Source organism: Tiliqua scincoides, chromosome 3 (genome assembly GCF_035046505.1).
Source record: "Tiliqua scincoides isolate rTilSci1 chromosome 3, rTilSci1.hap2, whole genome shotgun sequence".
Classification (NCBI taxonomy): Eukaryota; Metazoa; Chordata; class Lepidosauria; order Squamata; family Scincidae; genus Tiliqua; species Tiliqua scincoides.
The window spans coordinates 18,004,166-18,018,037 of record NC_089823.1 but is presented as its reverse complement, the minus strand read 5'-3'; the positions used below and the strand labels follow the sequence as shown (position 1 = coordinate 18,018,037).

At 43.6% G+C, this 13,872-nt stretch overlaps 1 protein-coding gene across 1 annotated transcript; it reads left to right on the top strand.

Moving 5' to 3' along the window:
- The first annotated feature begins 3,916 nt into the window (after window positions 1-3,916).
- On the top strand, window positions 3,917-12,712 carry LOC136643645 (collagenase 3-like). The gene is made up of 10 exons (XM_066618824.1): window positions 3,917-4,054; window positions 4,556-4,797; window positions 5,918-6,066; window positions 6,171-6,296; window positions 7,205-7,366; window positions 8,088-8,205; window positions 9,596-9,729; window positions 10,306-10,465; window positions 11,275-11,378; window positions 12,612-12,712. The coding sequence occupies exons 1-10, from the start codon at window positions 3,917-3,919 to the stop codon at window positions 12,710-12,712; spliced, it is 1,434 nt and encodes a 477-aa protein (XP_066474921.1).
- Window positions 12,713-13,872: the final 1,160 nt, after the last annotated feature.

Sequence of the window (13,872 nt, the reverse complement as noted above, 5' to 3'; positions counted from 1 at the left end):
AGCTCCAGAAGGATCTCTCCAGACTGGCAGAATGGGCAGCAAAATGGCAGATGCGCTTCAATGTCAGTAAGTGTAAAGTCATGCACATTGGGGCAAAAAATCAAAACTTTAGATATAGGCTGATGGGTTCTGAGCTGTCTGTGACAGATCAGGAGAGAGATCTTGGGGTGGTGGTGGACAGGTCGATGAAAGTGTCGACCCAATGTGCGGCGGCAGTGAAGAAGGCCAATTCTATGCTTGGGATCATTAGGAAGGGTATTGAGAACAAAACGGCTAGTATTATAATGCCGTTGTACAAATCGAGGGTAAGGCCACACCTGGAGTATTGTGTCCAGTTCTGGTCGCCGCATCTCAAAAAAGACATAGTGGAAATGGAAAAGGTGCAAAAGAGAGCGACTAAGATGATTACTGGGCTGGGGCACCTTCCTTATGAGGAAAGGCTACGGCGTTTGGGCCTCTTCAGCCTAGAAAAGAGACGCTTGAGGCGGGACATGATTGAGACATACAAAATTATGCAGGGGATGGACAGAGTGGATAGGGAGATGCTCTTTACACTCTCACATAATACCAGAACCAGGGGACATCCACTAAAATTGAGTGTTGGGCGGGTTAGGACAGACAAAAGAAAATATTTCTTTACTCAGCGTGTGGTCGGTCTGTGGAACTCCATGCCACAGGATGTGGTGATGGCGACTGGCGTGGATGCCTTTAAAAGGGGATTGGATGAGTTTCTGGAGGAAAAATCCATTATGGGGTACAAGCCATGATGTGTATGCGCAACCTCCTGATTTTAGAAATGGGTTATGTCAGAATGCCAGATGCAAGGGAGGGCACCAGGATGAGGTCTCTTGTTATCTGGTGTGCTCCCTGGGGCATTTGGTGGGCCGCTGTGAGATACAGGAAGCTGGACTAGATGGGCCTATGGCCTGATCCAGTGGGGCTGTTCTTATGTAGAAACAAAATACTGTAACATTTTTTATATTTCATGCAAAACTAGTAATCTGATCCAGCACTCTCTATATGCTTCAGTGAATACATAGAGCTGTTGCACAGGGGCTATGAGAGGCATTTTAGCAGGGGGTACAAAGTTTCTTCTGGGCCCCTTCCCAAAGAGGAAGGGGGGCAATGGGGGCAGGCATAATGGGGGGACAAAATAGGGCAGGGGAGGGTGCTGACAGCCACAATAGCCTTTGGAGCTCAGGTCTACTAGGCTTCTCGATGCAGAGTCCAGGTCTACCCGACCATGCAGCATTCGCAGCTAGATAAAGTAATACGGAAAACCAAACACACTCCTAAGTGTCTCTAAAATTTTTGAAATATAGAAAATGGATTGCAGAATATTAGCATTATCGTATTTAGGCACACAAAAGAATGGATCAAAATGAACCTCTGCAGCAGCTGTAACCCCATAGCTGGGTCCCTGAGCTTCTATACACTTCTCCATGGTTATGGAATCCACAAGCCAAAGAGCTACTGTATCGGGCCAGTTTCTTCCCAGGTTTAACACTGTGTTGAGGGTCATGGATGCTTTCCTGGGCCTGATGTGTATGGCTTGCAGCAGCAGTTAACACTTCATGCACATAGCTGTGCCCCAGCATTATGCTCTGGCAGTTAGTTCAGGTAAGATAGGAAAATGTCATGTCCCAGGAACTTTCTGGGCCCCCTCCTTTGGCTCCTGGGCCCCCTTTCTGACCCTGGGCCCGGGTACAAATTACCTCCTTTACCCCCCTCTCCTAGGCCCTGCTCTTGTGCAATGTGCTGCTCCATTTATTTCAGTATAGATCTGTGTGCTCTAATGAAATAAGCACATGGATCTGCTTTGGCTATTAAAATGAACAGAGAATCTCTTCAGCCAGGAAAGCTCCATTTACACAGCAGAGATCTCTTGCCTCTAACAAACAGATCAAGAGGTGATAAAATGAAGTCTTCCAAAGTCTATATAAATTGGAACCCAGTCCTATCCTTTCCTCCTCCCTCCACTGATGCAGCGTCACCCAAAAACAGGTCTGCTATATCCAGCTTGGGGGTTGGGGGTCGGATTGGGAGGTTTCAGAGGGGAAAGGGGATAAATCCCGTTATCCCCCCATAAGCCTCCCATTTTGCAATGGGTCTCCTTGGAGCTGAGCCAGTAATTTTACTGGGAGCACAATCCTAAGCGCCCATAGAACAGGGGTGTTTTGGGGCAGGTGGAGGGCAGGAGGCAGGTGGGCTGGTGGGTGGACTGGGCCCAGGAGAGGAGTGGGACTGGCCTCCAGCACTTAGGCCAGATCCTAACCCCCCCTCTTGAGCAACCCAGCATTACACTGGGCAATTTAGCAGTTTAGCTGGTGCAGATGCAAGTAGTCCCATTGAGGTGGCCCCTGCACAATACGGGGTAAAGGGAAATACATCCCATTACTTCGAGTTGTGCTGGATCCATCTCCTACCTTCGCTGGATACAGTGCAGGCCAGCTGGCCAGCCTGTTCTAGCACAGAGTAGGATTAGGCTGTGGCACAAATCAGAGGTATGACCCAAGCAGAAATGGTACCTGAAGCAGCATCCAATTTCCTTCCCCTTTCCTCCTCTTCGGCCCCAAGGATTCTTCCACTCTGCCTCTTTTGAAGAAGTGGTGAGCAGAGGAGGTGGTCAAGGAGACAGAGACAACGGCGAAAAGAGATGCTGCTGCAGTCCTCTTGCCAGTTTCAACTCTGCACCTCCTTCTCCAATCCCGCCACATCTATCTTTGGTGGTGGCACTGAAGAAAGAGATGGAAGCAGGTAGCCCAGTGCCTGAATTCCTCTTCTTGCTCTCTATACTTGAAGGAGAATGACTGAGAAGAAGATTGGGGCCATGGGAGAGTGAAGCAGCCAGGCAGATGTTGGATCGATGGAGGTGGTGGACAGGCTCAGCATGCAGATCACCACATGCTGGTTCAGCCCCCTCTCAGTAGTATTGCAGTATTCATTCATTCACCCCCCTCTCACCTCCTTGCAGTATTAATTTCAACTGGTCTCATGGGTAGACCAATTATGCTGCCACCCACCATACATGAGAAGAAGCTGACACATGATGGTTGCCCACTGTTAAGTGAGTAAGCAGTGCTGCATGGTGTGGGGATCACTGGGGTGGGGGGGCTGTGGAGGTTATCTTCCTGAGGACCCTCCAAAACCTAGGGCTGTCCTTCAGAGCATGCAGAGAGACACATAGCGCCCCTTTAAGTGTTGTTTTATTTAAGCACTCTTACATGGTATACTGAACATATGGGAAGGGGAGGATCGCAGGCATCATTCCCACACGTGACCCCTATGTAGTTAGTTTAATAGGTGCTATGCACATACAGCTGAAGATGTGCAGGGCTGTTTGTGAGATGGAGTAGTCTGCTTTTCTAGTGTCCCTGACCACACAGAAACCTCTTCGATTATTCCGCCGATGGGTGTCAGATCACATGATAAACTAAACACCAGGAGGTCTGATGTTGGTATGGTACATGTGATCCCATTCCTTCCCTCCATGCATGCAACCTAATGTGTGAAAAGTGCTTTTGATAAAGGCAGACGACCCCATTGCTTGGGCTGCAGCTGCCTGACAAAATAACAGCATCTGAGTTCAAGAAAACTAGGTCAAATATGCTACTGCAAAGCAATAAAAAAATGCTCCCACAGCACCTGGGAATATGCTGAGATTGTGTTTATGCAAAGCCACGGTTTCTGAGCCATGAGTGGGACAAAGATTCCCAAAACCATGCCTTCCTGGGGGAGAGGGGTGGGGGTGGGGTGGACAAAACAGTCATGTAAGCATATTTGTTTTACAGTCACTAGGAAGTTGTAACTTATCCCTGAGAGACGATGAGTCACTGACGTGTAGGGCTATAAAAGTCCAAGCATCCCAAATGCTCATCAATCCAAGTTCCAAAAGCCAGTGCATCCAGCCAGCACGATGCAGCCAAGCTCTACAATCTTTCTTCTGTTGCTGGGCTTATCCAGCTGCTTTATGCTGCCTATCTCAAATGAAGAAGACAGCCGGGACAGCCAGGACAGCGATGAATTCACCAAGCAAGATTTGGAATTTGCAGAGGTATGATATGCGTCTTTCTTATGTATACTGTACTGATGTCTCTCTCCCGCCTATACATTTTCTGCTTATATGCTTTAAAAAGGATATGGCTCCTGTTTACATCTGTGTCAGGTTGCTGGGCATCCTGGAACAAAATCCTGCACTGGATTCCCCATGGAACCTCCTCCCACTGCCTGATGGATGGCTTATTGAGTGCTACCACTGCCATCAATAAAGAGAACTCAGGGGTTGGGCCATCTTGCTGGGCCCTCTATGAGTGTGAGTCCTCAGCCAGTATGCTACCTGGCTGCCATCCTTCAATACTGCTACTCTCAGAGCATCTCTGTTCTTGGTAGATGCTTGGCTCTGTTCATCTTGGTAGATGATCTTGGCTCTGTTCAGGGCCTGGACCTGCCTCCTTTGTTTATGTTAACCAGGAAGTGCCATTTATAGCATAATGAATTATACTCTAATAGATTCAGAATGTAAATTGTTGTGGTGTGTTGTTTTTTTTCTCCCCAGCGTTATCTGAACACTCACTACAAGCTCAGGTCTAGTCCTGCTGGCATATTGAGGAAATCGGGTGACACGCTTGCATCCAAACTTCGAGAAATGCAAGCTTTCTTTGGACTGAAAGTAACAGGCAGGCTAGATGAGGACACATATGAACTAATGCAGCAGCCACGATGTGGCGTTCCTGATGTGGGGGAGTACAATTTTTTCCCTCGAAAGCTGAAGTGGAACAAAAACGACATAACATACAGGTAATAATATTAGGCCCTGATCCAAAAACATCTCCCTGCAATGCCAGCAGTACACATTTTGATTGCTATGTTCATCCCCCAATGGGAATGACGTGCTTGTCATTACTCTCCATTAAGGATGTAACAGGAACTGCTTTACATTGGACCAACCGATGGTCTGTCTATCTAAGGAATATTACCCTTGGCTAGCAGCAGTTCTCCAGGGTCCCAGGTGGAAGTCTTAGCTAGTCCTTATCTCATGGATGCAAAGCAAATACTCTGCAATTGAGCAATCACCCCTCCCTTATTTTCTGTTTCAGGGTAGAACTCCTAGTACATTAGTGGGGCTTTTATAAAATGAAGCTATCTTGCTTGAATTGTTTGATGGTTGTATGCAGATATGGAAGAAGTTTTTCAGCATTTGTAAACCTGTTACATTATGTGTTGTCCATAGATTGTGAAAGATCATTCAAATCTTTGCATGCCTTTCATCCAGGCTTTATATTTTCCACGTTCACATCTGTTTACAAATGGAATCAAAACAGTTGTAAACACAGAATTTTTGTGCATGGGGTGCTAGGATGCCTCCAATAAAGACAGGAATGAAAATAAGATGTTAGACAGTTAACTGAGCTATCGGTATCCTTAGATGGAATTATCTGGCTTTATTTTTGAGAATACTGTACAGGAAACTTACATAATTAAATACCTATGAACTAGAAATAAGCCCCACTGCACTCAGTGGGAATTACTTCCATTTTAAATATCAGGTTGCTAGTCCAACTGGGACTGCAATCCTATCCACACTTACCTGGGAGTTAGCCCCATTGACTATAATGGGACCTACTTCTGAATAGACATGCATAGGCTTGTGCTCAAAATCGATAGGGCTTGAGCTACTGTGCTTGAATTGTGTTTACTATGGCTATTCTCAAAAAATAAGACCAGTGGTTTTAAACTCTGCTATGAAATCTCTCTTTTGTGCCCAGAAAACCCAAGTTCTGCAACAGAAGAGATGCATGGTTATTTTATTTGTTGAATTAGTTGTGGAGGAAGGCATGTAACATTTGAAATACAACATAGGAGTGATCAGCCTTGAATTTATGAAGCGCCAATGATAGGGATTGTTTTTGTTTGTTAGGATTGTAAATTACACCCCAGATCTGACAAAGGCTGAAGTGGACAGAGCATTCAAGAAAGCATTTAAGGTCTGGTCTGATGTGACACCACTCAACTTCACTAGAATTCGCAGTGGCACTGCTGACATCATGATCTCCTTTGGAAGGAGAGGTAACGAAAAAGTTTTAAAAAACAGTACAGGAGTTTGAAAGATATTATTTTGCTTAGTGGTTAAGCTTGCTAATCATATTTATTACTGCTTCCTTTGTTTATAGAGCATGGTGACTTCTATCCTTTTGATGGGCCTTCTGGATTATTAGCTCATGCTTTCCCTCCCGGACCAGATTCTGGAGGAGATGCCCACTTTGATGAGGATGAACTCTGGTCAACAGATTCCAAAGGTAGCATGCACTCTAAAGGTCATTTACAATATAGTTGTGAGGGTTGATTCAATGTTAAGTTTGACATTGTTAGGAACATAGGAAGTCACCTTATCCTATTGGTCCATCTAGGTAAGTATTGCTGACACTGACCTACAATGGCTCTTCTGGTTTTCAGATAAGAATTTTAGGGTCCAACCCTATTCAACTTTCCAGCACTGAAGCAGCAATGCCAATGGGATGTGCACTGCATCCTTCAGTTGGGAGGCAGTCACAAAGACCTCCTCAAGGTAAGGGGACATTTGTTCCCTTACCTTGGGGTTGCATTGCAGTTGCATCGGTGCTGGAAATTTGTATAGGATTGGGCTCCTAGTCTGCCCTACCCTGGAGATGTTGGTAACTGAATATGGAACCTTCCATATGCAAAGCATGTGCTCTACCCCAAGCTCCAACAGCCTCGCTCAGTTCCCATTTGACTTGTGAATTGTCTAGCAACAAGATTCTCCATGTTGTGGATATGTTTGTGGTTGGTTCACAATTGTTCGAATTAATGATCTATCAAACAGTAAATCGTGATTGGACAGTTTCTTTTGCTTATTGCTGATTTGTCACTCATTATTCATGTTGGCTTTGCCAAACCCCATAAAATACTAGGCTGCCTAATGCTATCCAGGTTTACTAGGAAGTGAGTCTTTCTAGGAACTGAGTTGGCCTTACCCTCAATTAAGTGTAAATAGAATAGAATAGGACAAATTTTGATAGAACTAAAACCTAATGAGGTATGAATGATCATGTGAGGTATTAATGTTTTAACAATTTGTTGCTCTAAAAGGAGGCATTGTCAAAAAAAAAAAAAACTGGGCTCAAGCTAGCATTTATCACAAGCTTCACTGCTTTCTTAACAATATTGATATGCTTTTTTCCCCCAGGGTACAACTTGTTTCTTGTTGCTGCCCATGAGCTTGGTCATTCCCTGGGACTTGAGCATTCCAGAGACCCAGGAGCACTGATGTATCCAATTTACACATACACAGGCAACACTGGCTTCTTGCTTCCCGATGATGATACTCAAGGAATCCAGGAACTTTATGGTATGTCTGCCTTTTGCCATTTTCCTCCCATTTTGTATGCATTATTCAGCAGTGAAACTCACGGATAGTTAATTTTTTCAAGTGTTCTTATTCACAAGTCTGATCAGGCAATACAGGACATTACAGGATTTTCCTGTACACATATAGAATCACAGCTTTATTTAATTATTTCCTTAATCTCCCACATATGCCTTTAACCTGTACACAGCCCTATCCTAACCAGTCGTGGCTTAACAAGGTCGAGCAACCCACATCGTATCCTGTGCTGGTTAGGAGCAGGGTGGAGGTTTGCTTGAGGTAAGGACATAACTCCTTACCCTCATATAAAGCCCTGGCTTGCCTAATGGGGCTACTTGGATCCGAGAAGCCCATATCAGGGGAATAGGCTTGAGAAGGGGGAATAGGATATGACATAAGCCTGTTTTGCTGATCCTGCCCTTTCCAGTCCTGAACTGCCCCCTGTTCCGGATTTATTTCATGTGTGTAGATTAGCCCTGAGACTTTTGCTTCAACCTGGTGGCTGAAGCCAATATCCTGTCTGTGCCACCTCTAGCTTTTACACATATTGGGAGAAAGAAGACACTAGCCATCTCCACTCTTTGTCCTCCACTCTTTTCTTTTTCATGTAATGTAAAACAACAGCTAAAGCATGCCACCTATACACAGTTGCACTACAGTAAAAGTTCCCACAACTACCTTAATTTGTATTCTACTGGCACAGGTGCAGGAGATAATGATCCCCATCCCGATCATCCCAAAACTCCTGAGAAATGTGATGCAAACTTGACGCTTGACGCTATTACAGAGCTTCGAGGAGAAATGATGATCTTCAAGGACAGGTGAGACACGCATGACCAGCGAAGCAATTTGTCTGCAGGCCACTGAGTGTCGTGCATGCGCTTGCCATTTTTAGCTGAGCTTATTAAGGAGCAGAATTGCTCTTGTGCAGTGGAAACAAAGCCCACAAGCCAAGCATTTTCTCCCACATTTCACATATAAAAATAAGGTTAAACCCCAATTCTCAGACCAACTATTAACATCCAAGGTTCCCTATCATACGATGCTGCTCTGCTATAGTCACTGTTTCTGAAATATTTTGTCTTGCACTGTTTTAAATGATGAGGGAGTTTTTGTTCTTTAAAAAAAGGCTAAAGACCCCTTAGAGAAACCGTTCTGCAATCCTTATCAAAAACAGTTATCACCAGCATCATTCAAAATGGCAGGTTGGACACTCACAAGTGGCACTGGGCTCAATTAGATCAGGCACCGGCTGAGGTCTCACACCTATCAGAGGGCCCGACCAGCCAGGGCAACCCTGAACCTTCCATCCCAGGATGGTGTAGTAGTTCGGGAGTTGGACGTAGACCTGGTAGATCCAGGTTTGAATCCCCACTTAGCCATGAAGTTTCCTGGGTGACCTTGGGCCAGTCACTCTCAGCCTCACCTACCTCACAGGGTTGTTGTGAGGACAAAAGGAAGGAAGAAACTGTGCACACCACCCTGAGCTCTTTGGAGGAAGGGCAGTATAAGAATGTGGAAAATAAATGAATACCAGTGATGGCAGGAGGGCCCAGTGCACTGTCAGAGGGTTGCATGGTGGGCGGTATACGGCACATTAAATAATGCAGGTACACTGACATTGCAGACAAAATATATCCACTAACCTGCTCAGAGATGTTGTAATGTGGGGATGAGAGCTGACTCTTGAAGAGCGACAACTCTAGCAACAAAATGTTTAAGAGGCAAAAAACTTACCTGGTCAAGTGACAAAAATCAGACACTGCCAGTGGGTGCCACATGACCACCTAGGAGTTGTCCAGGAGGCAACAGATGAGCTTTCTGCTTTGCAGTGTGCCTCCAACTGCAAAAGTGGGGAGATTCTCAAGCCCTCTACAGGTGGCAATACACAACTAGTAAGCTTCATTTACCTTCAGGAGCCACAGGTGATGCAGGTTGGCTCTAGCGCCAAATATGACCCTGTTCTCCAGTTCTTCCACTTACACATGCTTATGTGAAAGTATTCCCAGCAAGAAACATGCTTTATACCTCGAAGAGCTGAGTTTAAAACACTTAACTTTGCATACTTGTCCTCTTCTCTCTGAGAACTGCTTCTATCCTGTTGATTTCTGGGGTTCTTCCAATATGCTGCTCTCTCTGTATTGAGAATGGTTCTGTCTCTTTAATTTAGTGCCGACATGCTATGACAACATATTCCTTTTCCACTCCTAGGTTCTTCTGGCGCCTCCATCCTCAAATGGTTGAAGCGGAGTTGGTTCAAATCAAGTCATTTTGGCCAGAAATTCCAAGCAAGATTGAGGCGGCCTATGAAAATACTGCCAATGACCGCGTGCTGCTTTTTAAGGGTAGGTCTTCTGCAAAGGGCAAAAAAAATCAAAAGCTCTGATTCACCTTACATTAAAACACTGGTAGAAACTAATAGCAATAGCCTTGAAGAGAGCTTATTATTTATCTCCGATTATTCTTCCACCCCAGAGTTCAAGATAGTGTACATGGGGTTCCCAGGTGGTCACCCATCCAGGCTGTGATCAGCCCTTTACCTGCCTACCTTCAGCAAGATAGCTGTATCCTATGAGATTCAAATATCCCTGTGTTCAGTAAGAACATTATATTCAGTAAGGCCTCATTATATGTTTGTATGGGTCTGCATTTGTAGCCATCCACCATCTCCAGCAGGATTTGAGCCACATTCTGCTGGATCTTGGGGTGGGGTTTTGTCAGCAACCAACCAGGCTGGGTACTAGTCTATGTAACATTAAGCATCAGTCACAGCATCCATCACTATCATCCTCATTGAACCTTCCTTCTCCTTTGTTGTGGTCCTAACACAGATTGACAGTAGCACCTCTTAAGGACAATGAGCATGCAGTTAATGTCTCATTAGAATCTAGGTCTAATACATTATTCCCATTTATTCACAGGCAGAAAATTTTGGGTACTGAATGGCTATGACATAGTTGAGGGCTACCCTAAAAAAATTTATGAACTGGGTTTGCCAAGATCCTTGAAGGCAATAGATGCTGCAGTTCACATCAGCTCCAGGGGCAAAACTCTCTTTTTCGCAGGAGAAGAATATTGGAGGTAAGTTTTACTCACCATAACTTGCTGCTTGATCACATATGGTATACTTGCAATCAGTTTCTCTCTTTTGCCACTGACCTGAGAACTGCAGTTTATAGACTTACAGATATTGCTTTCCCTTCTCAGAACTCAGAAATGTTTATTCTTTTGAGGATATATTTCTCCATTGGATCTTCTGATCTCCAAAGACATTCACTTTCACTCACTTGTTAAGAAGAACTTAAGAACTTGTTGAGAAGTTCTTAACAAGGGGTCCAGCTCCCAGGAGCACTTGCTCCTGTATATTTTTTTCTCCAGAGTCGAGCTGGTGGGACCTACTCTGCAATGCCTGTCCTTTAAAAAAATATTCTTATTAGTATTTATATATAAGTATATAAAAACATACAGCACCAAGAATAAAGAAGAAACAAGATACACATAATAGCTTTCAGTTCCTTAGTCAACCCCTGCCTTTATGTCAACAACTGCTTTTATGTTGCGAGATCTACTGGGGGGCAGGGAGGAAGCTTTTTTTTGAAGTAGTAGCCCCTTTATGGGACTCCCAAAATGAGATTTCTTTATTCCCAATTCTGTTCAGGCAGGTGTTTGCAAGAGTTGATGGTGTTAAAAATATGTAGGTTTTCTTTTTGGGTAGGGTTTTATTTGGGGGGTGGTAATTGGATGCTATTTTTTAATTTTAGAATATTCTGTCTATCACTCTATCTATCTGGATTGTATATTCCTTTAGCTTCTGTTGCTGTAGTCAGACTCGGTCTGAACAGAAATATGACAAAATAAATAATAAATATGTCATTTCTTCTTTAACACAGTTATGATGAAAATAATCAAGTTATGGATGAAGGTTACCCTAGATATATAGAGGATGATTTTCCAGGGATTGGTCACCGAGTGGACGCAGCCTATCAGAAAAATGGTATGTTTTCACTTCTTTCTTCTTCCTTATGCCTGCTCACCAAAGAGAAAAAAATGTTTTGTTTCCCAAATAACAGCTTGACCTTAAGCTCGTTTTTGGGAAGTAAATCACAGCCTAGCAAACAAGCCCCGGTACACTCAGAGGCACTTCCAAGTCCACACGCGTAGGAATGGTCCGTTCATCCCCCTGAAAGCAAGTGACATCGGTTAGTTATGACTAGTATCACGGTTTCCAAACAACTAACTTTAATTGGATTGAACCCAATGTAGTTAAGGGGATGGCAGCACATGCTGGTCAGTAACATATTCAAAGTTTCATAGCACCCAATATTGGACTCATGTTCCCAATTGACATGCCCTATTTATTTGTAACAGTATTCAAAAAATATTTAAATAAATGCTTGACTCCTGAACATTTTCTAATGCTACGTATTCAAAAATAATTAATTGCATGTATGCCCCCTGCCTTATGGAATCACACCAGTTGTTGTCTAGGTCTGTATTGTTGTATGTGCTGACAAATAGCTGCTCTCCAGTCTTACAGACAGGGCTCTTTTCTTTCCCAACCCTGCCTGGGAGGTTTCAAGGACAGAACATGGGGCTTTCTGCAGATTCCTCTAAGGGCAGGGCAGGTTCAGGGTCAAACTACACATTATCTTAAATCCATTGTTAAGGGATGAATTTAAAAAGCAGGAAGTGGGCTGGAAGTCGTTCATTTCAGCCTCAAAACAGCGATGAGGGCTAGGCTGATTTGCCACAGCAGCGTGGTGAGCAGTGGGGGGGCAGGGTTCAAGTCTTCACTATTTTCATGCTGCAGATCACCCCAAAGCCACTAGCAGCTATTTAGAGCCTTAGAAGGATCACTTCCTGTTCTTCTTTTAAGCCCATCTGATAATGACAGGGTTAAGGTAATGAGTTGGTTGACCATTATTTCACCAGCCATATTGGTGACCCACCTCCAATTGTAGCTGCCTACAACTACAAAAGGGGGTGTGTGTGATTGCCAAACACGTGGCAACCATAATTCATGGCTGAGGGGGTCACCTTTGCCAGAATGCATCACAAGTTGTGCAGACGTATTCCATTGTATTTATTGATATATGCTTTTGTGATGGAGAACATTTTAAAAGCCCTATATTGTGATTTCATAGTTGGGAACAAGATCATTTTTAACCAAACAAATGGGAGCAACACAGAGCCACAGTTTCATCTCACTTGTCTTCTTCTCCTACAGGCTATATATACTTTTTCAATGGACCGATGCAGTTTGAATTCAGCATTTGGGGTGAAAGAATTATTCGCGTCTTGCGCACCAACTCACTTTTCTGGTGCTGATTGCATTGGAGCTGGTTCAGAGCTGTGGAGCAGTGTTATTGCCAATGAAAAACAATATTGTGGGATATGGTGTACTGTCTAACACAGAAGCTTGATTCTGTGAACAAGCTCTGGTAGTTCTCCTGTTGAATTTATATTGTATATCTGTGCTACATACATCAGTCTGGAACTGAGTTAAATTAAAAAGGGATAGCATTCATTCATAAACTTTTTGAGGGGCATTACAGTATTTAAAAGTCAAATGGACAAGTGAGGAAACCATTCTGTCAGTTGCTCACTGTCCCTACAGAACTGTACTATCCAAGAGCTGAAGAGCTGTTCACATTTTGCAAAAAGAGCTTAGCACCTTTCAGGATGAGGCCCCAAAGTTAAAGGGTGTAACATGTTTCCATCTCATGACACAAAGATGGTACCTGTTTGTTTTGAAGATCCAGAGCAGTTAGATATTATGCAGAAATTGTGTCTCCCATCTTGGTGCTACAGTGGTCCATATTTATCTTCTGTTTATATTAACAAGATGGATTCTGGCAAGAAGGTGGACCAAGAATCCACAAAGTTTGTCTGGCCTTAGTAGCCAACCAAAAATGTGTGGTCCCTAGGATCCTGCCTCTTCCCAAAGGGGTGCGGTCTTGCCCCTGATGTCATATGCCTCAAGTATATATATATATCCCATCAGTAATCCCAAATTTCTAGGGTTCTTCGGAGAAACCCATGACTCTTGAAGTGGTTTGTTTAAAAAAAAAATTAGGAAGATAATGTAGACTGTACTTGTGCATTTTACAAAGAACCCACTTACATGTATCCCTCTTGAATATTTTTTTACTCATTAATATTTATTGTGATACTGTCTGTATATTCCAAACGTACAGATAGACTATGATGCAATGGTGATGTCTTTACATTGTGTTTTTAAAAGTTGCTAAATAAACCACATAAATACACATAAGTGGAGCATCTTTCTTTTAAATGCTAAAAGAGCATGTTAACAACACAAAATGCACGTGTGCATTTGTGAAAAGAAATGTCCATTGCTTGTGTACTTTGTTCATAGCTCTATTTTACCTGTGGTAATTGACACATTCCACCTCCAAAGCACTAAAAGAGAGGCAAGGCAAAAATGAATGAAATCTTCCCACCTTTCACACTGTCACTCCAACCTC